This window comes from Euprymna scolopes, chromosome 5, assembly GCF_053919585.1.
Source record: "Euprymna scolopes isolate OS-2025 chromosome 5, ASM5391958v1, whole genome shotgun sequence".
In the NCBI taxonomy this organism is placed as follows: Eukaryota; Metazoa; Mollusca; class Cephalopoda; order Sepiida; family Sepiolidae; genus Euprymna; species Euprymna scolopes.
In genome coordinates, this window is record NC_136486.1 from 159003257 (window position 1) to 159029852 (window position 26596).

The 26596-nt window shown below is 33.3% G+C and overlaps 1 protein-coding gene across 1 annotated transcript in view; it reads left to right on the top strand.

The window, feature by feature from the left end:
• LOC145277021 (uncharacterized) overlaps window positions 1-26596 on the top strand; it is a 134347-nt gene that overhangs the window by 50108 nt on the left and 57643 nt on the right. Inside the window, exons 2-7 of the mRNA XM_080128625.1 lie at window positions 2538-2657; window positions 5853-6005; window positions 10970-11101; window positions 13486-13626; window positions 18619-18744; window positions 20813-20917. Of these exons, the coding sequence (XP_079984751.1) occupies window positions 2538-2657; window positions 5853-6005; window positions 10970-11101; window positions 13486-13626; window positions 18619-18744; window positions 20813-20917 (777 nt within the window). The remainder of the gene's footprint in view (window positions 1-2537; window positions 2658-5852; window positions 6006-10969; window positions 11102-13485; window positions 13627-18618; window positions 18745-20812; window positions 20918-26596) is intronic.

A 26596-nucleotide genomic window follows, 5' to 3' on the forward strand; every position in this document is an offset into this window, starting at 1 on the left:
AGAAAATAACTAGATTTAAAAAAATGGTGAAAATTATACAAACGTTCAGGATAGGAATGTAGGATGCATGATTGGGGAAAAAGAAACCTAGAACCACCTCCCTCCCTTTTAATTACAGGACGGAATTTTCACAGACTTTCGACTGGCTTAAATTTGGGTCTTCCGTATATTTCGTGTTTACAAAGTTTTCGTTTATTGCGCTTTTGCGAACGGTAGAATCACTCGGTTTTGGGGCTAACTAAGCTATTTTTGTACAAACAAGGTGTTTTTTTTTTAAATTTAATTCAATATCTTAGGACTAATTATCGTTGAAATAGGCCCAGACAAAATATTTATCTTTTAAAGGATTTTTACTATGAATTTATTTAACTTCAAAATTTAACTGACTTGGTTATCTCGCCGAGAAAACATTTTTCATAACTTTTTTGTTCATTTTTTTTTTCACGTGTACAAATATGTTTTTCTCTTGGAAATTAAGTTTAGTCGGAAACCTACAAAAAATTATGATAAATCGGTTTTCAACACTAGTTTTCGTCCATTTTTGATATATACAGCGTGGAACGATTAATTCTCGTCTGAAATAAAACAACATTAGAGCTTTATTTTATTACTTTTATTGGAAAAAATCAATTCAGATATTTTGATTATGTATTAGAGCTGACATCTATTCAATGTTTTCGCCTTCAGCCTCAATCACCGCCGCGATACGAGTCCGGAATTCGTAGTATGCCTTTTCCATAAGGACCGGCGGGAGCTCGGCGAATACTCGTCTGGTGTTGTGGATGATCCTCGACGTATGACCAAACGATGTAGTCTAGCGGATTCAGGTCGGGGGTGGAGTGTGCATTGAGAGAAGGGTAAAAAATCATAGCACTCCTTCTGAAGCCGGCGCCGAGTCTACTGCCCAACCCAGGGTCTGCCAGCGACCACCGGATTGCATCAGGGGATCACCATATTATTAAGTACATCCAGATACAGTTTGGTGTTGACATTCAAGCCGACTTCAAACATGTGTGGTAGTTGATGTAGGCCTCACGTGGAACAACACCAAAGACCATAATCCTCGCTTGTTGAACATAATGTTACTTTCAGACATGATAGAAGGCTCTTACCGATTTTGGTATTTGTAAACAACTAGCCAACTATTATATTGCTTGCAACTTAAAATAAAACAGGTTTTCATCAAACAGAAATGGAATCATATTGATATTCTATAAGCGACAATTTTATCGTTCCACCATGTACTTTTAATAATAGTTACATATTTAATATAAAATATGAATATCACATATATATAATAATTATTAATTTCGATATAAAATATATACATTAAGTATTTGTTTTAAAAAAGTTTTTTGGCCTCTAAAGTTAAAAATAAGTCCCTTTCGGTAATAAGTACAATGCATGTAATTATATAGAGGGGTATACAGTATAATTTCTTTTTGTTTGTTTGTTTTTTGTTAAGTTTTATTAGAAGAAATAATTTGAACAAATATTACAGAATACAGTATTAGTATATATTGAGATACAAAGAGAGAATTAAGACACAATTAAGGGGTTATAAGGATTTAAAATAATGGCTACTATGCAAAACAGTTGGATGGGAGTTAAAATAACTATTTTGTTTTTAAATCTACATCTAGAAAATAAATTGTTAATGTGAATTTAGATGAAGGATTTTAATTTCAGATATTAATTATTAATTTGACTGATATAAGCCTTTTTTTGTGTTTCAGAACGCGTTTGTGAAAGAAAAGGGTATTTCAATGCTTCAAAAGAATAAGAATGTAATGTTATTGGAAAATTAATAAGACGGGAGTTCACAATTACTAGCAATACATAACAAGTGTGCGATTTTTGCTAAATGCGTAAAAATTTCAGAAATGTATGACCTAGCTTCAATTTGCGAATTATCCGTCTCTATTCTACGCTTTAACTGATGGGCAGCGTAGCGGCTGACAATTTAACAGCTGCTGCTTATATTTTATGTATTTTATATTTTAATTTTCAGAATTTGCTACGAAAGGGGTCAAATATGGGTAGACTTCACTCAGAAATGTTTCGACTGATTTTTATTTTATGTTCTATTTTTCTATTGTTTTTTTAATGCGACGCCTCTTTTTTATGCTGTATTAAAAGTTGAGAATGTCTTAACATAGTTATACTTGAAGTATATATTACTTAATTAGTTTACTTTGTTTAATGAAATCCATATAAATGTGCTTGTACACACACACACACACACACACACATATATATATATGTATATATATATATATATGGCAATATATATTATATCTTACTCCCAAGCTATACCTACGTATAGTAAAGTTTACGCATAATTTATACTTTCGTATATTAATTTATCTGATTAAATGAAATATATATATATATATATATATATATATATATATATATATATATATATATATATATATATATACAATCAGAGCGTACGAGCGAGAAACGGGTTAGAAAAAAATTAGTAAGATAGAAAATAAATTTCATTCGAATCAATTTTTCCATTTCTTTTTCAGCGATGATATTCTACCGTTATGCAAAATCAACAAAGAAAATGATACAATCCTAATAGAATGTTTGGCAAAACAAAATGGAGAAATTGATAAAGAGAGAGCAAAGGCCACAGTGGACAATGAGTAAGTAAATTCTTACAACGTAATCATTCCTATAATAATCTTTTGCTTTACAGTTGTCTATAGTGCTATCACTACCATTTACTGAAGCAGCCCTCTGTTTTTTACTGATAGAATTAAACTCGTTTAAAAAAGAAATAAGGATAAATGCAGAACTTCGGAAGATATAATTAAGGTACAGTTATTCCATCTCTGTGTGCATCGATAGAAAGGATATTACAAATAGGCAGGCTGGCGGAGCCACTTGAAATGCGTTTCAGACGCTTTTAAAATAAAATACATTGAAAACTTGTTTGGTCTTGGTTGGGTCGCCCATAAAAATTGCAGGTAGTATTCGTCTTTTTCTTGGTAAAATTATTTTTTAGAAAAGTTTCTGTTCGGGTGAAAGTTGTAATTTTTTCGGTTTTTATTGGCATTTTAATAATTTGATTTTTCATCTTCCAATTTCCCTCGTAGTTTCTTTGTGCTACTTTTAATTGACTGGACATGATAGATTTATATTTTTGCTTATTACTGTCGTAAACGGATTAAAATCGCCTGGTAAATATTGGATGATAGAAAACAAACCTTAAACATTAATAGAGAATTAGTTAATGAAAAGAAAACCCTAATTTTCTCTCTATGTATGGAACAAACATCCGTAAGATTAAAACAGATTGAAAAAAGGACAAAATACTAAATAAAAAAAACTAAAACTAAATATCTGCATTTAAACATGAAATATTTGGCATATAAACATTACAGATCAATTGTCTTAGAATATTATGCACACAAGCAACAAATAGTTTAATAAAATGAATAAAAAATAATATTTTAGTAAGATAATGACTATTTAATAAGTATACGTCACAAATAATATTTTATGAAAAGAATACAAAAGTAATAATAGTTTTTTTTTTAATAATGACTATTTTATAAGGAAATACAAGTAATATTTAATTAGAAACTACAAAAATAATAATTCTGTAAGATAATGACTTTTTTATAGAGATACACAGCAAATTATATTTAATAAAAATAATACAAAAATCATAATAGTTTAGTAATATAATAACTATTATTAAGGTATACACAGCAAATAATATCTCATATAAAGAATGCACTATGAATGTTTATAAAATTAAATTCTTCAGCAAAAAGGTCTACAATATAATGGATAGCTCTTCAACTTTTAAAATCTACATATATATATAAAAGTGACATTTTCTTGCGTCTGTCTGTGTGTACATTTTCCTACCAAATTACTCTGTGAATTTTCAGTCTAGAGACGCGAAATTTGATATAAGGGATATTGAGAGTTGATGAAATATTTTTTATCGGTTTTTGGTCAGAAATTTTGCTGACAAGGAGTCAAAGTTCAACGAGTTGACCTTTGAAAACTCTACAAATTCCTCCGACAATTTTCGGTCTAAACACTTGAAATTTTAGATGTAGTCACACTTTTTAATTTTATTTGAGCCCAAAACAATAAATGTTAAAGGGTCAAAATCTGGGTCAAAGTTTTAAAAAATAGATCTCTGCGATCTCTACCAAATTACTCAGTCAGTTTTTGGTATAACTTTTGAATTTTTACGTAAAGTGTAGTCAGACATGGAGCAAGCTTTTTAATCGTTTTTTTTTGTCGACAATTTGGCTGCAAAAGGGGTCAAAGTCTAAAAGATTTTACTTTTGTGGTCTCTAGCAAACTATTCAATCAATTTGTGTCTAAACATTTTAAATTTTACATAAAGGAGATTCAGACATGCAGCAACCTTTTTAATCAGTTTTGGGGCGAGAAAAAAGAAATCAAAGTTGAAAGAGTTGACCTTTGCAGACTCTACCAAACTCCTCCGCCAATTTTGGGTCTAAACACTTGAAATTTTAGATGTAGGTTACCTGAACATGAATCAAACTTTTTAATTTTTAATATATAGATATTAAATATATTTGAATATATATATGTATATATATATATATATATATATATATATATATATATATATATATATATATATATATACATAAAGTTATGAACAGTATATAAGGCCCGATCAAAGCCGTGCTGAACTGCGTGTTAAAAATATAAGAGTCTTTATTTTTGGAACAACCCATATATATATATATATATATATATATGTGTGTGTGTGTGTGTGTGTGTGTGTGTGTGTGTGTGTGTGTGTGTGTGTGTGTGTGTGTGTGTTTGGGTGTGGGTGGGTGGGTGTCAATGCGGTAAAAGATTATGAAAAACTTATATATTTCTGAAGAGTTCTGAAAAACTAATATATATATATATATATATATATATATATATATATATATATATATATATATATATATATATATAAGGATCGAATGATTTAGAAAGCCAAATATTGAATGTCCTATGAATAGAACACTGGGTACATATCATGTATATTAGAAATAACAAGGCTGCATATTATCCCTAGATATGGAGTTATTAGACCCGACATACGGATACAAGGGAGAGAGTAAAAAAGTTACCTAAGTAGAATTTAATATCCTTAGTGATATTTACTAACTTACACGAATTTATAGGGAAAGTATAACGAAATACCAAGGTCTTCTATACGACATGTAACGAAACTAAAATCTTAGGACGATCTCCATTGTTCCAGTAATTATATAACTAATGAAAACGAATTTCAAAAAATGGTTGGCAGATAACCAGATCAAGGAAGCTGCAAATAATTGCACTTAAAGAAACGGTTATAGGACTAAAAGATTCCTTGACTGCGGTGTCTGAGACAGTAGCCAAATGTTTAATTTCCAGTTAGAAATAGAAAAATATTGGAGAAAAGCAAAGCAGTTAAAATAAAAGCATTGTACTTTTGGAAATAGATTTGTAGCGTACTATTGCAAAACTCATTTATAAATATTTATACATCATCGAACAAATAGAATCTGTGCAAATTTCCAAAGGAATTTTAAGAGTGTTCAAAAGACATTCGGAGAAGAGTCGATGAATATGGATGAATTTAATCATTTATTCAAAGTAATTATGCCGTAAGCAGTAGTATTATATACGATCCAAAAATTAAGAAAACATTATTTTATAGGACATATGAACTTATGAAGTTAAATGATTATTTGATTACTTGCAGTGACTCAAAAATATTTCTGTTTATATTGCATGGAAGAAATGTAAATGGTGGTTTATACTTTCAATTTATTAATTAATTTATTTTTTTGTTTTTGCAGTCGTATCCAATTTTTATTACGAAAAAATATGGAATGCTTTAAAGGAGAACCAAAGGCAAAAATGGATTGCTATACGGCGGTTTTTCGTAAAGGATGGAACAAAAATAGACTGTTTTCTGCTAATTACATTAGTTTATTTTTCTGGTTCCAAAGGTAAGTCATTTATGAAGTTTACAAAAATTGTAAACACATTTTGTGTGTAGAAATACTGTAATATGACGATACTTTTTTTATCATCCATTTGTCTAGTGTTGGTTCATCGATTAGGTCTAATTATTGGCATGCACACTAGAAATCATCTGTCAGTTAAAAACACATTTGACACGTTTTGGAAAATAAATGAGGAACTGTATGTCTTGAGCGCTATTTGATGTATTGTTAAAATAGTATCCTTTATAGAACGTCTGGCTAATACAACTCACTGGACGAAGCTTCACTGAGGTTTCACTATAGTCTCAAGCAGATATCTAAACATGGAGCAAGTAATCTTTTCGTTGTCTTTCAAAAGACGCCCGTACGCTAGTATGATTCTGGACACCATGTAGTCGCTGGTGTTGCAGGCGATGCATGTGTTATTTTAGATGCATCAATATATAACCGTCCATGGTGACGTGGCTAAGTACGGAGTAATACACGTTGCTTCTCATTAGATAACTCAGGTTAAGCAACGTCGGATGAGTTAAGTCACAGATGGGTGACCATTTGTGAATAGTTAGGGCTATAAGTAGGAGGTCGATACCTTCCTGCAAAAACTACAAAATTCTTAAATCGTCATCTACCCTGGCGGAGATAGACAAGCGACTTAATGCGTTTGTGAATTTGATATTTTTTTAGATTTTCTTTATCGAGTAATGAGATTCAATCAGCCACGGTGTAGATGCTGCTTAGGGTGTCTAAGTGATTAAGGAAATGGACTGAAAATCTAGGTATGCCAGGTTCGAATCCAATTCGTTCCACTGATAGACTTTCATCAAATAAACACCTGACCTTGTTTTCAACTGCCTGAAGAGAAAATAAATATAGAAACAGTCTATAAGTTCCAGTCTTATGAGATAGGTTGGGGGAAGGGGCAAGTGTTTGGTCTGTTGAAGTCAGAGAGGAACTCAAACAGTCACTTCCATATTTTTCCCTCCGAAAGTGCTAAACAGAGCAAGTTAATTTCTACAGCTATGTCGTCTAAAAGATAGGACAATATGGGACTCATTTAAATACGAGTTAAAACATGATTTTCATAAACACAGATTGAATAATTTTCATGAGATAAAAAATTCACATTTGAAAACAACGACAGGAATTAATTACTTTTGATGTATTCGTGTTATATTATTTAAACGCTATATATGTTATATTGTCAAACTCTTTTGCATCTATAAACATTAAATATATGAATCATTTAAATAAAACCTAACCAATTAATATTTAACTGGCAACATTTTTTCAATTTTATTCGATTAAAAAGGATATTGTTATTAACAGGAATTATTTTTATTAAACTATACGTTGAAGATGTTTAATTAAATTAGATTAGCGTTGTCCAAGATGTAGCCTTAGTCACAAAGGATAGCAAGAATAAAAATAACTTTACTTAGATTGGTTGTTGTACAACGACGTATTTCCTCATTCTCTCGTTATTGTCGTGGCGTCCCTGATATGATCGTATTCTCGAACGTGCTCCTGAACGTCGTTCACGCGGCTAACGTGAAATTTCCTTTTATATTCTTCTTTTTCTCTTAACGTGACGACATTTTTCACGGCTCGGTATTTACATATAGCCGTCCGCGCTCTGTTAAAATAGTTTAATATAAATTTATCGGAAATGGTTAGAGAACTTTTGGTCAGCGAGTATTAATTATGATCAACATCTGAAATCAATCACGGGAGAGATATGGTGACCATTCTGGTTCACACTTAAAGATATTACGAGGAGGGTAATAATTTAGCTATTTCTTCAGATCGAATAGACTTTAGCAGATGATCAAAACGAAACCTACTTAATTTTCTCTATCACCAACATTTAGTTCGGAAGCCATTAGAGAATACCAAAATCTGGATGGAAATGTACATGCGCGTTCATAAAATTAATCGATAAGTAAGAATGGGAAAACATAATTTTAGTTAAATCGTTTTGTTTTGTTTTTCTGTAGTGAAAAGCACAACAACTTAATTGAAAATAAATCGAAAGTAATGATCTTTTTATGAAACGTTTTCCATAGATTTCAGTTGTGTGAAGCTCTCTGTTGTACTTTTGAATGATGTACTTTTCTGCTTTTTCACAAACCCCACAAAGGTCCTCTATTAGACAGACACTTTTCTTTCAGAATACCTTTCAGACGTTTTTCCTTTTTTTTTTCTCTTGATACAGCCATCATCTCAGCAACTTCCTTTTGAGTAACACTTACCATACAGGCACCAGCAATCTGCCCACTTTGAAAATTTTATAGATTGGTCATTAAATGTTTTCGTAGTAATATGTACTATCTGTAATTTTAAACATATTTTGATTAAATAAATTAAGGGCAATAATAATAAAAACCAAAACCAACATTTTCGTAATAGGTAAAAAATATTATAAGTGTACTAAATAGATATAATATATTCACAGGATTTTTTTCATTATTTAATCCAACCTTTGTACATACAAAGGCAATAAAATTAAAAGATAACAACAAATCAAAAAAAAAAAACAATCTGAGAAAAATGTGTTACCAATGGTCCCCATAGCAGCGCTTCATGTGAAAATGGGTAATCACCTTAGTGACTAGTCATTCTAAGATTTAAATGATCACCCACTTTAAATTCTAAAAAAAATGCTATTTTTTAAATACTATTCTACAGTCTCGTATTACCTTGATTCTGTAAAAAAAACTGTGTCTATTTTTGCTGTGATTTTTACAACTTTTCGTTGATGTAACCTCCGACCTTCTTCAAATCTATCTCGTCAAATTCGGGAATCCTTTTGTCTACCTATTGAATTTGCATGGAATTAGGAACCGAACTCTTCATTCAATCTACGAAGTAGCATGCTTTCTTCCGTCAGCCATGACTAGTAGACGTCTGAAGTAATTTGCGCTTTTATTTTGAGTGTCTGTCGCACCGAGGAATGAACATTTAACCCCAAGAGGAGTGTAATACACAACTATTTTTAAGCACATTAGCTATTACGCCAAAGTCCTCTGTTGAAAAGGGTACACAGTTACATCGACCGAAAACATTGTGAATATATATATATATATATATATATATATATATATATATATATATATATATATATATATATATATGGCGATTAAGCTACACAGAATATTCCGCGTTCAATTTAATCAAGGATTCTTTAGGCTTATATACATACATATATATATATATATATATATATATATATATATATGATTTTCAGAATGTGAGAGATTGTATATACTAAATTCCACAGCCAAACAACGTCGCAACCCACAAGAGGCATGACCAGTTCGTTGACTGCCATATGTACATATATATATATATATATATATGCATGCACATATATACATATACATATACATATATATATAAAAATATATACAAAAATATATATGCAAATATATATATGCGAATATATATGTACTTATATATACATATTTATGTACATATATACATACAAATATATATATACAATATATATAAGCATATATATATACATATATATATATTCATATATATTTATATATATATATATATATATATATATATATATATATATATATTCATTGTACGGCACAATCGCGTTGACACACCGTTTCACGTCGGATGACTGAAGCTAAGCAACGCTGAGTCTGTTTAGTACCAGATGGGTGACCATTTGTGAATTCTAGGCGTTGTATGTGCTCTCCGCTTATCTATGCATCTGTTTCCAGTCGTCCTGAACATACACTTCACTTGCCACTAGTATTTAACAATGTTGACGCAGTAGAACTGTGGTTGGAGATTGCGCATCTCTTGCCACAAAAATTTCATGCGCAGGCACCCCCTTCGTGGGTATACATATTCTGTAAAACACTGAAGGAGCTTATATATATATATATATATACATATATATATATATATATATATATATGCATGCATGTGATGATGATTGCAACGTCTTATCAATCGCGTGCCACTCCCTCAGACACTTAGACTCCATGAGCCCAAAAATGATTTTTTAGTCCTACTGATTAATTCACACACTCAAGCAGGCATGATACTGAAGACGATCTTGAGATCAATTATTACATGCTTCCAGCATTTCAAGCCTCCACGCGACAGAATTTTTCCATCGCCACAAGACCATTTTCATAGGCAAATGCCTGAGAGAGTATCTATACACAGATGGTGTTACAGAGTCTTAGCTTTGTACGGCGGCTACGTCTCTTTCTCTCATGGTTCAAAGATCCAGCAACAAGCAAGAGCAAGATAGCCAGCAACAAGTTAAACTGCAGACCAGCTTAATGCGGGTACTGGTCTCCTGCTTTATGGCTTTTTAAATCAGAGATTTGCTTCTCCTAGAAAGGTAGCGTTCACCACAGCTTAGGGGAACACTTTCTATCACAACACACACACATACATACACACAAACACACACGGTGCTAGTTGGCCGTTGACTCCGAAAAAGAGTTGGTTCGCCCTTTGAAAGGTCTTGTTTTTAATTCTTCAGGTAGACTAGCCACCCCCTCACCAAACAAGTCTGGTGGGGGAACCTAGTTTAGTCGCCAGTGACCCGACCATGAGACAGGTAGTACTAAGTTACCTGGTACCAGTAGCATATGATATGACCTGACACGTATATATATATATATATATATATATATACATATATCTTCATATATATACATATATATTTATATATACATATATATTTATATATACATATATATATACATATATATACATATATATACATATACATATACATATGTATACATATAAATATATATACATATATATATATATATATATATATATATATATATATATATATATATATATTCATTGGATGTTTTGTTATATTAAGAGTCACCGTGCCATTTTTGGTATAAAGACTTGTTTTCTGAAAATTTAAAATGCCTGCTAAAAACTATATTTTTATTTAATTTTATTTCCTACAGAAATACGTACACGGTATTGAGTGCGTGTGGAATGACGAAATCGAACTCAGATGGAGTATTTTCCTGCATTGAAAATTTAGAGAAGAAGTCAGCAGAAATTTTTTCATCAGATAAAAAGAATCGCGAGGAAAAGTAAGTCATGATTTTTTAAATTATTTTTACCATAACAACATCAAAAGAATTCCAACGCTACGTGGGTTCCCATAATAAAACAAGTCCATAAAGGACTGTAAACCGTGTATATACATTTGTTATACAGAAATATATATTTATATATATATATATATATATATATATATATATATATATATATATATATATATATATATATCGCTGTTTTTAACTTTGTTTTGCAAGTGTATTTATTTCTATTACTCGATCGTCGATATCTGAAATTAGCGCAAAGCAAACACTGCATTGGTTAGGCACTATTTCGAAAATCATAAAGAAAAAACGCTAGGAAAATATAAGCATGTAATATTTGACGCTTTGCACCCCAAACAAAGGCAGGCTACCACTTTGACCTAAGCAACTACTTTTGGGGATTGTCTAACAAGGGATTGTGGGGGTTTAGCAGGGAAATGTCTGTTTATACTACATTTAAGGTTCTGCAAAGCCAGGGATATAGGAAATAAGGAGATAATTTATAATATATTAAGCTGAGGACAGAAACTATTAGAGTAGAAGTGTTTCTGGTATCTAGTGATTTCCACAGTGAAGGTCTGTGGTTTTGCTGCTGGTTGGATTGGTGGAAGGTATGTGCGTCTAGGGGACATTATGAGTTCACCAGAGCATATTTCATGAAAGTATTTATAAAACAAAACCGAAATGCAACATTGCGACGTTGGGATAGATGTTCAAGCTTGGCTGATAGTGTGGAATCTATGAGATTTAATGAACTTTTTCTAATAGTGATAAAACAGTGGCAGATGTACCAACCTAGATACGGCAGCCAAACTCTATGTATAAGCGAATTATTCTTTTGTAGATGTATAGAGTACGTTTAGCAGTTGACAAAGTATACATGAAATACTATTAAAGTTGTATGTTTCAATTCATCAATCAATGAAAAGCATGGGAGCACAACAACTTGAAAATTCGAATAATCGGAGAAAAGCTTGACAAACAACTTAGGCATATATGAAAAGACACGGAAGCATAATTAAAATGATGTCGAACGTCAGATGAAGTTTTTATAAAACTTAGTACGTTTTCAATGGAAAGTATAAGGGCCAAGTACGTTTTAACATAGGGTAATGTTGACAGTTCTGGGCAGGAACTGCCTGGCGGGTGTTATCCTTCCCTGATAGTTCAAAACCGACTTCGAAACCTTGGAGATGATGCCCTTTTCTCTTCCCTGTAACCTCTTTCCCACAGAATAGACGTTGGAAGCTTGTTTCTATTCATTACTATTTTCATGGTAAGTGCTTGACTGAGCAAAAAAAAAAAAAAACACTCAACAAGCTACAACTATTATCAACAATTGTCTATCTGTGCCTAAATCTAAACGCAGTTTCCAAAAACTATGTTTCTTTTCTTAAACTGCATGCGTGTTGAACACTGTTCCCCTCCCACACTTCTACAATATCGTAACTTTGAAGTCTAATGTAAACAAGTTTTTGTTAAACCGTCTGATTAAATAATCAACTTCTAACCAACTCACACCATTTGCAATTACTACTCTACAACCTTACATTCATTAACACTTATCCTCGTGTAGCCTTCGAGCCTTAATAACTGGTGACTCCCTTGTAAAAATTTATAAAGAAACCAACTCTGTTACAAAAGATTGTGAAATAACTTTACTGGAGACTTTACCTACATGTTGGAATGATGTTAAGCATACAATACTCAAAATGGTTGGGTGTACGTGTCAAAACCTGTAAAATTCGCTAATAACAATCACTCATTTTAATAAGCTTGAACATCTCCGAAACAACGTCAGACAACGGGGCACACTTGTTGGTTGCAACTAACACGTACTCGGTAACACCTGCAACATCGAGTCACCATGCTAGTTTATTATATTATCACTTCGTTCCCCTCTACATAACTCACCTCTGCAACCCTCAATGGCCAAGTTTCACTTTTATGCATTACACCGTGTGGGCAGTTGTTTGGTAACGCTCTTCTGTTTATTAATGGCAGAACTTCTCTAAAATAAAACGATTAAACATTACTAGAATATGCAAGTCATTTATTTGTTCCCTTTATTTACGATACCTTTTGAACGAATTTAATTATTTATACGAAAGAGCAGTTTCAACAAAATGCTAGTTGGGAAATATTTTCCATTCTCTAATGTGATTCCTCAATGGAGCTGAGGTGAATAAGAAATTAATGTACACATTTTACCTATAAATTTAAATGCTTAAAAATTATAAAAGCTATTTTATTGATCGAATTAACAAGAGCGAATCAATAGCACTTTTACACACTGGTATATATTGTCTCTGGTGAAGAGCAGCTTAATAATGTTGTTTGGTTTTACATATCTGTTTATTTTCTTTCTCTAGATATGATGAAATGGTGCATTTAGTCAGCGAAGCGATACCGTGCTATGGAAAGGTCACGCCTACACAAGCAACATGCCTTTTCCAACAAACAGAGGTATTAAAAAAGAAGTTCACTGCCGAAATCAACCAACAGAGGAACGAGTAAGTAGAATTCCCACGTGCATTTCACACTAATCAGAACTGACTTATCATTACTCTATCGTACTGTCACGTGATTTTATTAATATCGATTCGTTCGTATTTGGTATACGTGTTACATGATAAGGGCTGTCCCCTGTTCATGTAAGTATAAAAATAGAGAGATTAGTTAAAATGGAAATAAGAGAAAGCAGAAATCGAACCCTGGACATAAGTTTTAAAGAACAATAGGTTTAAATGGAATGTCCAGTAAATTGTTAATTCGGATGAAATAAATAATAAATAAACTATTCAATTGTTAAAAGAATTTGGATAATAAAATATGAGTTAAATAAATTAGATATGTAGGTTAAATTCCTTTGTGGAAACAAACAAGGAAAATAGGTTATTGGGAAATCAATGTCGAAAACGTGCAAAGTCGTGCATGTTGAGACACGTGAATTTTGCTCACGTGGCCGGGATGCATGGAGTTCTGAATATAGCAGGTGGGAGTTAGTTGGTGGAGAGACAGTCAGAGAGACAGTCAGGAGAGACAGTCAGGGGAGACAGACAGGCGGACGTCTGAAGCGAGACGTCACTTCAGAAACTAAGATGTGAAACTTTGAGTTCTTAATGAGGAAATCCCGACCGGTCGTATTAAATAAATTCACCATGTGTTTTGGATAAAGCTCATCTTTGTGTTTGTGATTTCTACAAAAAGGTAAATTGTATTGTTATAATATGTCTGTGTTATAAAATGTCATTACAACAACATCTCTCTCTCTCTAAGATACAACATCATATGTAATAAGACAAGAACTCTCACTAAGACTCATATCATTACTAATAAGAACTCTCACAAGAAAAAGCATCACTTATAATAGTCTCTCTCTAAGACTCTTTAATGAAACAACTATATAACAACTTTCAATTTGGTGTTCGTGAACCTTTTGCATCAGCGATGCAGAAACCGAACCTGGGGTCGATACCACGAAAAAAAAAAAGAAAAAAAGAAACACAACGTTTTAAAGGGGTCCAACATAATTTAAAAAAATAAATAAATAATACCGCGGAAAAAGAAAAATTACACGATCACAGAATTCGAAAAAGAAAAAGAAACACAACGTTTTAAAGGGGTCGAACATAATTTTAAAAAATAAATAAATAATACCACGGAAAAAGAAAAAAATCACACGATCACAGAATTCGAAAAAGAAAAAGAAACACAACGTTTTAAAAGGGTCCAACATAATTAAAAAAATAAATAAATAATACCACGGAAAAAGAAAAAAAAATTACACGATCACAGAAATGCGAAGAAAAAAAAAATGATGAAAAAAAACAAATTTGAACATACACGCACACAGAGAACAAAAGATACAAGAAATATTAAAAAGAAAAAGAAGAAAAGGCCGATATGCCGTAAAAAGAAATTCGTAGTAATGGAAAAAAATAGTAAACAAGTCACCATGCGTAATTCATTGATAAATGAATTGGTCTGTAAAAAAAAAAAACACACACACATACACGCGAAGGCAGAGATTGTGTCACCCATTATTATTGTTTTGATATGAAATCGTTTGGACGAATTGTTGAATTTAATCTGTCAATCAAAACAGGAATTTCAAAGGTCGCATGTACTCTCTATGAAACAGCGTGTAAATTGTTTTGAAATGCATTTTGTGTTCATAGTGAACTTTTCGGCTTTTGCGTGTTCATTTATTTTGTTTTTGAAAAAAAAGGGACAATTGTTTTGGACAGACTGTTGAATTGTTGTTTCTTACAGATGATTTTTTTTTTGTTGTTAAAAAAAAAAGTTATAACTGTTGCAAAATGTTTAAATGTATTAATGTATTTTTTTTTTGAAAATGTTTTTATGATGTTGAACAAATATTGTAAATTGTCTTATGTATGTAATGTTATGATTTTCACAGCAAGAATTCAAAGTTATCCGTAAATATACATTAGATTAAAATGATCTAGTAGAAAATAAGTTAAGACGTATGGTTGGCTTACAGATTCAGTTAGAATTTTAGAAGGGGGACAAGAATTAAAATTACGTAAACGGGCATTTGGAGAGTTTTTAGATGTGATACGCCGTAAGAAAGATGTTTTGTTTTAGCATTTGGTTTTGTTGTTTTTTTTTAGAGATCCTAAAATTTTTTCTCCAAGAAAAGTGACTTGGTAGGGATTGATAAGCACAAGAAGTGCCCCTATACGAAAAATTTGGGAACCTGGTTAATTAAGTGCTTAAAATAAGCTAGTTGCACGTAACGACTCCAAGCAAAGTGGTAAGTCTTGGCTTAGTTAATAAACAGGCGTTGGAAAGAATACGAAAATTCTTAAGGGGACCAGTAAACCGATGAGAGGTAGTCCCGAGGCAATCACATATAGCTTAATGAAGTAAGAGACAGGCAAAAATATGCCGTAGATTACGTAAGAAAGATATAACCTTGTATTTTTTTTTAGAGACGCATGAATGTGGGATATATCTGCTGGATCTTGGAGGCTCTGGTGAGAGGAAAGAAAAATCACAAAAAAAACGGGCAATTAGATAGAATTTAGGCGCAATTAAGTTGTTGGTCGCAGGAAACGTGTTAGTTAGTTAGGGGTGATATTTCTAAATCCTCGTCGAAGTTTCAAGAATCCAAGCAAGGAAATCCGAGTGAATCCGTATGAGAGAAAAAAAGGTATATCTTAAACTTCTGAAGCCAACCACAAAGATTTAAGTATATGAGCTTTGGTATGTCCCGTATGAGATAGTTATAGAAAAAAAACAAAGCCATACTTGATAAGACTAACCATGCGGAAAGAGAGATCAGAGCACTTTTGAGACGAAGGAAGTCGTCCATTTCGAGAAAGGTGAAAACCTCTAGTCTGCGGCGTATGGGTGGCTGGAAAATAGCTGATGTGAATTATAGGAATACCCTACACCCAAAAAGTAAATGCCACAAAGATCAGAAAGGTTCTGATCTTATAAAAAAAAATAAATAATTGTGAAATCGGCCGTGAAGGGCTGACTAAAAGAGATTTTTTTTTTGTGTTTTTTAGCCTGATCTTTCTAGCCGTGTGGTTGTGTAGATGTAAAAATAAAAAAAAAATGTACTAAAGTTTAAAATGCATACATTTTTTTTGTGAAATATGGAAGGGAGGGATGTTACATGATAAGGGCTGTCCCCTGTTCATGTAAGTATAAAAATAGAGAGATTAGTTAAAATGGAAATAAGAGAAAGCAGAAATCGAACCCTGGACATAAGTTTTAAAGAACAATAGGTTTAAATGGAATGTCCAGTAAATTGTTAATTCGGATGAAATAAATAATAAATAAACTATTCAATTGTTAAAAGAATGTGGATAATAAAATATGAGTTAAATAAATTAGATATGTAGGTTAAATTCCTTTGTGGAAACAAACAAGGAAAATAGGTTATTGGGAAATCAATGTCGAAAACGTGCAAAGTCGTGCATGTTGAGACACGTGAATTTTGCTCACGTGGCCGGGATGCATGGAGTTCTGAATATAGCAGGTGGGAGTTAGTTGGTGGAGAGACAGTCAGAGAGACAGTCAGGAGAGACAGTCAGGGGAGACAGACAGGCGGACGTCTGAAGCGAGACGTCACTTCAGAAACTAAGATGTGAAACTTTGAGTTCTTAATGAGGAAATCCCGACCGGTCGTATTAAATAAATTCACCATGTGTTTTGGATAAAGCTCATCTTTGTGTTTGTGATTTCTACAAAAAGGTAAATTGTATTGTTATAATATGTCTGTGTTATAAAATGTCATTACAACAACATCTCTCTCTCTAAGATACAACATCATATGTAATAAGACAAGAACTCTCACTAAGACTCATATCATTACTAATAAGAACTCTCACAAGAAAAAGCATCACTTATAATAGTCTCTCTCTAAGACTCTTTAATGAAACAACTATATAACATACGATGTTAGCTTGAAATAAGACATGTTTTGCTATGGTCGTTCGTAAGTCAGTCATTTCATTAACAGGAAATTGTTTCGGGATATTTTTGATGAAGATTACTAGTTCAGATTATTTTCATGATTCGGACTTCTGTTCTTACTTTCGGTGTTATAAGATTAGAACAGTGGTTGAATCATCAAAGTAATGGAAATTCACTTAATTTCGAAAGTAACAGTTGCAATACATTAAATAAAACAACGCCGTCGGTCACTTTGACCACTAAACATTGTGGTAGTATAGCATTCTTTTGATCTGTGGGCATATCTGATTCCAGAAAAGAACTGTATCTGTTCTAGTGAAGTATCCACCTACGTGTTAAATTTGGAGAAAAATTCCTCACAGAAGGCATCATTTCTCACCTGAGCCAGTGTATAGCTGTGTCGAGGAGATCATATTTTGGTTTCGAATGTTATTTTGACTAATTATTAAGGGTTTACTCGTAAAGTGAAGTATGCTCATGTAAGCTTTTCCTCCAAGAAAAACGTGTAAAAAGAGGCTAAAAATACTCGGGAATTATGTAAAATAGTTAATTAAACTCTCCACTAAGTATATAATTCAAACGCTCTGTAATTTATTTATCAATTTTCTCATTTCGTTTTAGCTAGGGATGGGTCATCCTACACGGTATCTCAGAAATTCCAAACGAGAGATCTGTTTGATATCCTAACCGTCCCTTAAGGTATCATAGTTTGTATCTCTTTTGCACTTGATTCATATGGTATATTTGCCAGGTATTTTTTGATATTTTATATCGTGTGTCCAATGGCTCCCATAATTACTGGAATGATGGAGATCTTATTAAGATTCCAGTTTCGTTCATATCATACATGAGATATTGATATTTGGTCATATTTTCTCCCTAAGTTCCATTTAACCCAGCATCATAAATAATACTAAGGTATATGCAAAAAAATGTACGAACTAAGTTTCCACGCTAACTAATTAAATCAATGATTAAAAAACTACATCATGACCTAAGGGAAAGATAATAATTATATGAAGTATTTTAATCTGTTTATTTCTTTGTTTCAGAATGAAAGAAAAATTATCTTCGTGTAAAATTAGTGATGAGCGGATTACTCAAATAATAACATGCATCAAACCAAAGGACACGGAACTAGTCGATTTATCATTCAAGATGCTCACCAACACAAAACTGTACGTATCAACATATTCGCCTCCATAGTAATAACATTCGTGTGGCCGCTTCTCGTGGTTTTATATACATACTTTTTATTTTCAATACATTGATCATTTATTGAAATAAAAAAATGAAATAGGAAAAACACAAAAACACAAACCAAGCTTTAAATAATCTCATTTAAAATATTTTTGTTACGAAGTCTAATCCAACACAATGCATTTCAGATTCGTCGTAAACAATTTTCTTTTCCTGCTGAACAGTGTGACAATGAGAAAATAAACGGTGCCACGCAGTTACTAAAACGCATTTTCCCACGTGGAAATACTATAGCATGCCGCACTTTTCTAAATAATTCATTTCAACTTGCATCAGCTATCATCGCGCAAAATCAGTATTCATTTCGCCATAGGTAAGGTATAAATAAACAAAACTTTAAAGAAGCTAGGCATACTTGTAAGAGTAAAATAGCAGCAGCAAAGAGAAAACATAGTGAAATAACAAGGAGACTTCTGAGTCGCAGAAGTTAGGAATTCGTGATTACTAGAAAATTCATAATAGTTTGTTCAATGATATACAACAAACAATTCCCTCACAATCCAACAAACATGAGGTCGCTTGCACAGCAACCAAAATAGCAGATCTGCTTGCCCGACGGTTCGCCTCCAACTCTATATAAGATTCTACGAACATTCCCTCTCCAGTTTATCTTCCCATGTCAGTAATATAATAAAAATCTAAACACTTCCAAGACGTATGGGGCTGACCTCATTTCTGCTATACTAATTATAAAATACATTCTCCAAACTCTTCAGCAATTGCCTAACCGATGATTGCTTCCCTAATTGCTGACAAATTGCATCCGTTATACCAGTACTCAGGAATACCGGCGAAAGATATTAATCGATCAATTATTATCACATCAGTATCCTTCCAGCTGCGTAAAACATCTTTGAGTCATTAATGGATTAAGCGATAATCCGCCATCATTTAATTGCTAAGTTCTTTTCTGAAGAGTATAGATCAGACAAGCCCGTTTTACTGCGTTATTATAACTGTCACCACTGAACGCATATACTATGCGCTGGATAAGGCAGGTGGAGCTAGGACTGGAGATGTTGATATATCCAAACTGTTGACAATGTCTGGCATGAAGAGTTTCCGTGTAAATTAAATCATATGGTATCTCTTGGCAGATAGTTAACAATTACCTTCATAGACAACAGAAAAAATTAAACTTGTACGTCTAAATAACATAATATTAATTCTGGTGTGTCCCAGGTGTCGATCCTTGGACCTCTATTATTCTTAAAATTCATATATGGCCTTTCGGATAAAATTGTTTCCGAGATTTGTAATTTGCTAATGACACCACTACACTCTGTAGTAGACAAGAGAAAAGACGAATGTATCTATATCCAAATCAATGTAAGGAACTCTATAAAACAATCTTTAGTTACTTTTTTTGTTTATTTTAGTGGAATACGGCCGTATATAAATACAAGCATTAAATGCTACTACAACTAATTTTTTCTTTAACACCTACAAAAAATGTTCTTAACGATATATTGTCATGGCTAATAATACTCTACCAGAGAGCTTATGTTTCAAACTCAGATTTTAAAAAAAGCATTGAGGACATTGCCAACGCTGCTGCAAAGAAAGTGGATTTCTTGTCTGTGATAGAAAATTACACATGAAATACCCTATATCTTTACACATTTCGCTCATGCATAGAGTATTGTTTCCATATCTAGGCTGGTGCACATATCAATCACATCTCACTCTTAGAGAAAATAAAACAGAACTTCCAGGAGTATGCTCTATCGTTATTTTTCTGACAAGTATACACGTCTTCCAATCGACATATCTGATGGGTTAATTATTTAGAGAAATCCATTTTTACTTCTGATTTCTGATTACTACGCAGCAAGTAAGAGTGTTTGTCTCCAGTACGTGTGATGTCACTGAGGAATGCGCCTTTATCAAAACAAGTCTCGTTACTCACAACGTAAAATATAATAGGAATAACGAAATTAACCAAAACTTATTGATTGTTTATAAAGGTATTTATTTCTTTTTCAGAGCAAGTAAAGTCCTATCATTATGGCGACACAAGAAATATTGTATCAAATTACATCCAGAAGTAATAAGATGCATAAGGGGCAATTCACGAAAGCGTCCCGACGTGTAAGTGTACATCATAGGAAAAGATGCGTTTTTTTATTTTTATTTTTTATTCTAATTGTATGGCATAATCTTCATGTAAAAACATGGTTACAGAACTCAATTAATAAATACATAAGTTTGTTATAAATACGTATATATATATATATATATATATATATATATATATATATATATACAGTTGTGCCCGATATTATTCATACCCCCCCTTGAAAATTGAGTTTATTAGGTGTAACTTTGTTAGAATTTATTGTTTACGTCCATATTGATACATATTCTTAATAAACCTCTTCTGATCATTTTCGTCATTTTAAAATCTCGGGATACTTGTAATAAAAGAAATATACAGCTATTTATAAAATCTGCAATGTTCAAAAATAATCATACCCCCTTATTTTTTCAGTATTAATCGAGTTTCTGACTGTTTGTTTCTTGTTTGATTCTTATTTTGAATGCTTTTATACAACCTTTGATTAATTTCATTTCGTTTTTTGCATTTTTCAGAAATTAAAATGATATCAACTGAAAACCAATAAAAGAATAAAAATTATTAGAATGGGGAAGAAAAAAGAGCTTAGTAATGATCTTAGGACTAAAATTGTGAATTCACATAAGGATGGTTTAGGTTAAAAGTCAATTTCCAAGAAATTTGAGGTCCCTACAGCAACAGTACAGAGCATCATCAAAAAATTCCAGAGCCACCACACAACAAACAACTTGATTGGTAGAGGAAGGAAAAGGAAACTGTCTGCTAGAGCCACCAGGAATATTGTAAGAAGTGTTAATGCAAATCCAACCACCACTACTAAGGACATTTTAGAAAATCTGGAGTCTTCTGGCATAAAAATATCAAGGCAAACATTGCAAAGGACTCTGCATGAAAATGGTCTGAAAGGAAGAAGACCAAGAAGGCTCTATTGCACACCGGAAAACACCTTGCAGCACGTCTAAAGTTTACTAGGAACCATGTGAATTCTCCAGAGTCCGTTTTCTCAAGTATTTTGTGGACTCACGAAACAAAAATTGAATTGTTTGGCCATATGGATGCTTCTTACGTTTGGAGGAAGAAAGGAGAAGCTTACAACCCAAAGAACACCATACCCACGGTGAAACATGGTGGTGGTAGCCTAATGTTTTGGGGCTCCTTTTCGGCTAGTGGTCCAGGTAGTTTGGTCAAGATAGATGGAACCATGAAGAAGGAGCAATATTTGGAGATACTCCAGAAAAACATTAGACAGGATGCGGAGAAGCTCCATTTAGGACCAAACTGGGTCCTTCAACAGGATAATGATCCAAAACATACTGCCAAAATAGTCAAGAAATGGTTTGAGGATAATCAAATTAATGTTTTGGAATGGCCTAGCCAGAGTCCCGACCTGAACCCTATCGAAAACCTCTGGCACATATTGAAAACTGAGGTTAAAAAGCGGAAACCTAGAAATTTGAGGGATTTGGAGAACTACTGCATTGAAGAATGGTCAAAAATCAGTGTTGATGCTTGTAAAAACCTTGTTGATAAATATCCAAAACGGTTACAGGCAGTTATTAAGAATAAAGGGCATGCTATTGACTATTAGTAAGAGAGGTATGAATAATTCTGAACTAGTGCCATTATTGTTTTTCTTTGTATAATGTTTCAAACTTGCATAATTTATTTATTTGTTGAGTTTAAATTAAATGCTTATGCTTGATTTATTGTTTGAAATCCCTTTAATATTGTCTACCTTCTGGTTTGAGCAATAATCTTATAGAAATCTCAAAGATCCGAGGGGTATGAATAATATCGGGCACAAGTGTATATATATATATATATATATATATATATATATGTGTGTGTGTGTGTGTGTGTTTTATTTTATTTACCGTATCTTTCTGTTAAGTTACATTATTGTTTCAGCTACTCGGCCGTTTTTTTTTTTTGCCGTCTGAAGCTTCCTCAGACTTTTACAGAAATGTTCGCTATTTTGGGATGAAAGAGTTAAAGAGTGAATGAGGTCGGGGGGGGGGAGCGAGAAGGGCGGAAGAAAGAGAGGAAGGGAACAAGGGGGAAGGTTGGAGGGCGCTTAGTATGTCGGTAATGTATTAGTTTTGAAGTTTAAGGAACTTGTGGGGGAGGGTCTGGGAAGTTCATTTCTGGTGTGGCTGAGGGCATAGGGAAACATGGAGGGGAAGGGGAATATGTGGGGTGGGCGGAGGTGGTTTACTTTAAAATTCGAGTCTTAATGTTAAAGTTTTTATGCGTGTCGTTGATGAGATGATTTCTGTCTTGACCTGTTGGGTGTTCGCTTTTGTTTGGAGGCGGGGGGGCTATGATTCGGTTTATTTATTTTTAGTTTTTATTTTGTTGTTAATTGTTTGGAGAGGGTAAGCTAGCGGTCGCGGGCACGGGTAAACACATGCGCACGTACACACATATATACTTAGAAGAAACGGTCACAGGTACACATACATCCCCGCCCTGGCGTGCAAATATATGCACATACGTGCGCCTGCAGGCATAGACACCCGCGTTGCTCTCGCTTACGTCAAATTATCTTTAAGGTGCTAAAATTGGGTACGCATGCGTAGGCATGGATGCGCTCATACACAGATACATACACACATCGACGCCCCTGCCCCTAAGGAGGCGATTATACGGGCCCATATGCGCATATTGATTCAGGCATACTTGCATCCCACGCATACATGCAAGCGCACGCGTACATACAGATACCAATACTTGTGAACACATGCATCGACATATATACACAGCTGCACGCTCTCACACACTATGTGGACAGCATGCAGCGGGCACATATACTTCACATCCACACACGCATACAAAGGTGTCTATACCAATAACTGTCTGTATAACTGGGTGTGTATGTGTATGTATGCATGCACGTGTACATCCACGTGGGCGTCCGTATGTACATGGGGTACCGATGTATATGTGCACGTACCTGTCTATGCGTGTGTGGATGTGACTAAGACTCGAATTTTAAAGTAACCCACCCTCCTCCCACCCCTACATATTCCCCTTCCCTTCTATGTTTCCCTATGCCCTCAGCCACACCAGAAATGAACTTCCCAGACCCTCCCCCACAAGTTCCTTAGACCCCAAAACTAATACATTACCGACATACCAAGCGCCCCCTCCCACCTTCCCCCTTGTTCCATTCCTCTCTTTCTGCCGCCCTCCTCGCATCCCCCTGACCTCATTCACTCTTTCACTCTTTAATCCCCAATAGCGAACATTTCTGTAAAAGTCTGAGGAAGCTACAGACGGCCAAAAAACACGGCCGTGTAGCTGAAAGAATAATGTAACTTAACAGAAAGATACGGTAATAAAAAATAAAACGCATATTTGCTCTACAACAGTATTGAGCACTTGCTTCAGTTTTTATTAATTACCATTTCCACTAAATATATATATATATGTATATATATATATTACCAACTTATTTCATACTTAATCTGCAATATTATTATTATTATTATTATTATTATTATTATTATTATTATTATTATTATATCATAAACAACCGGCATAAACAACCAAAAGCAGCCAAATCTTAAAACCTAAAATTGAAGGTCCTTCCCCCTTCTCTCCTTACACCCCCTTTTTACATCCCTCTCTCCCTCCCTATATCCATATATCTCCAACCACGCCTATCTGAATCTGCTACCTCCCACACACTACAATTTAATGTATTTTAACCTTCAAAACTTCATTATTGTTGATACCCGTATCCCTACTCTTATTATCTCTTATCCCCCCTCTTTTTTTTCGTATTTCCCCTAAAACCCTTCTTCCAAATAATAACAATAATTTCTGCAAGGTCTGACGAGGCTGCTGGGTCGTAAATATGCTCCAACATCCGAAACATATGTAACTAAACAGATAAAACGGTAATAAATATATATATTCATTTATATATATATATATATATATATATACCTAATATATATATATATATATATATATATATATATATATATATATATATATATATATATATATATATATTAGGTAGCAACTGTTGCTAACCGGGTAAAATATATAACCCGAATAAAACTGTTTCTTCAAGTTTATATCTCATTACTAGGCCTATGACAGCAGCATATTCTTGTCATTGTTTTGACTTTCGATTATATATCTGAAACAGTTTTTTTTTACACATTAATCACCACTTACCAAGGCCCGGAAGCCACTCAGGGATAAGGGTTATTGCAAGTACATTACGTTAGTGTGGAGATTTGATGAAGTGTTTACTTAAGGGGCGGTTCATTAGAAATTTGTTAATGTTGGACTTGAAGACATCCAAGTTGTAGTCCGGTGGGAAGCAGGCAGACAGAACAGAGTTCCACAGGCGTGCAGTTCTAAGAAAGAAGCTTTGTTCATGGAATCCACGTTTTGATTCAGGCACAGATAAAGAGTGGGGGAAATTTTTCACAGTGGATTCAGCTAGACGGGTGTTTTTCGTGAAAGATTGGCGAGGGGGGACCAGTTAGACACAATCAACCGAGAACTAAATCACTCTATATAATCAGATATCAACTCGAGAGTCAAAACAATGAAAATAATATTCTGTTATGCTAGCTTTACTCATTACAAATATTAAAATTATAATATACTGTTAGCATTTCATGCCTACAATCCATATTCTACTCTAAATATACATCTATCAGATGGCGTATGAAAATATCTAAAATTTAAGGCCCAAGTTTAAAATGATTGTAAGGAGAATTTTACATTCAGAGACTTTAATTTCTAGAGATCAAAGTTAAAGCAAATCTGAAACGTTTTAATTTTCAAAATGAAAAGTTATACCACAGGAAAACGTTTAGAATAATCCAAAGATACTGAAGTTTTAGGAATATTTATTAATGGATTCATAGTATGTATTGTTGAAATCTTATACAAATAACAGTAATCTGAATCTTTACGAAATGTTTTCACCTAACCTTGCTGCATGAAACTAAATTGAATTAATCATAACATACATTTCTCACTATTACACCAATCAGCTCTGTTCTAAAATTCATAATTAATTGAGGAAAATGTTTTGGAGTGAATCTTATAGATATACATATATAAACGCATGCGCATACCTAACTTGATTATTATGTGTCGACATAGACTGGCTTAACATCAATTAGTCGTGAAGGGTCAGTGACGATGCAAAACTAGGTAGAGACAACATTAACCAGACTTGAACTAAATAAGTGTGCAGAGTACTTACATTTTTGGGAGGCTTGTTACCACGCAAATTAAATTGAAGGCCAATGGTTGTTGGCAGCAAGAAGTCAATGGCAAGCGGCTGTTGAGATAACGCAAGTAGATTTGTAAAGCTTATCGGAGAGGTGAAGAGTAGTAAAAAATCTGAGAATACTTGTTGCAACTCGGACTTCAGGGAACACAACCTCTTGTGGACAATTTCTGGTAACGGAATGAGTAAGCAATCCTCATAATAAAAAAATATATTAATACAGGGTGACCAAAAAAAACAAAAGCTAAATGGAGGCCATCTAGAACATATGCTGTAGAACGGAGAAAAAAAGGCCAAAGACCCTAGTGTTTTGATGTGATGTTTTGAATATAATAAACTAGTTATGACTAAAGTTTCATTTCATTCGGACAAAACACTAAGAAATGAGGCTAATTAGAGTCGGTCCCGTTTTTTGGGGGTCACCCTGTAG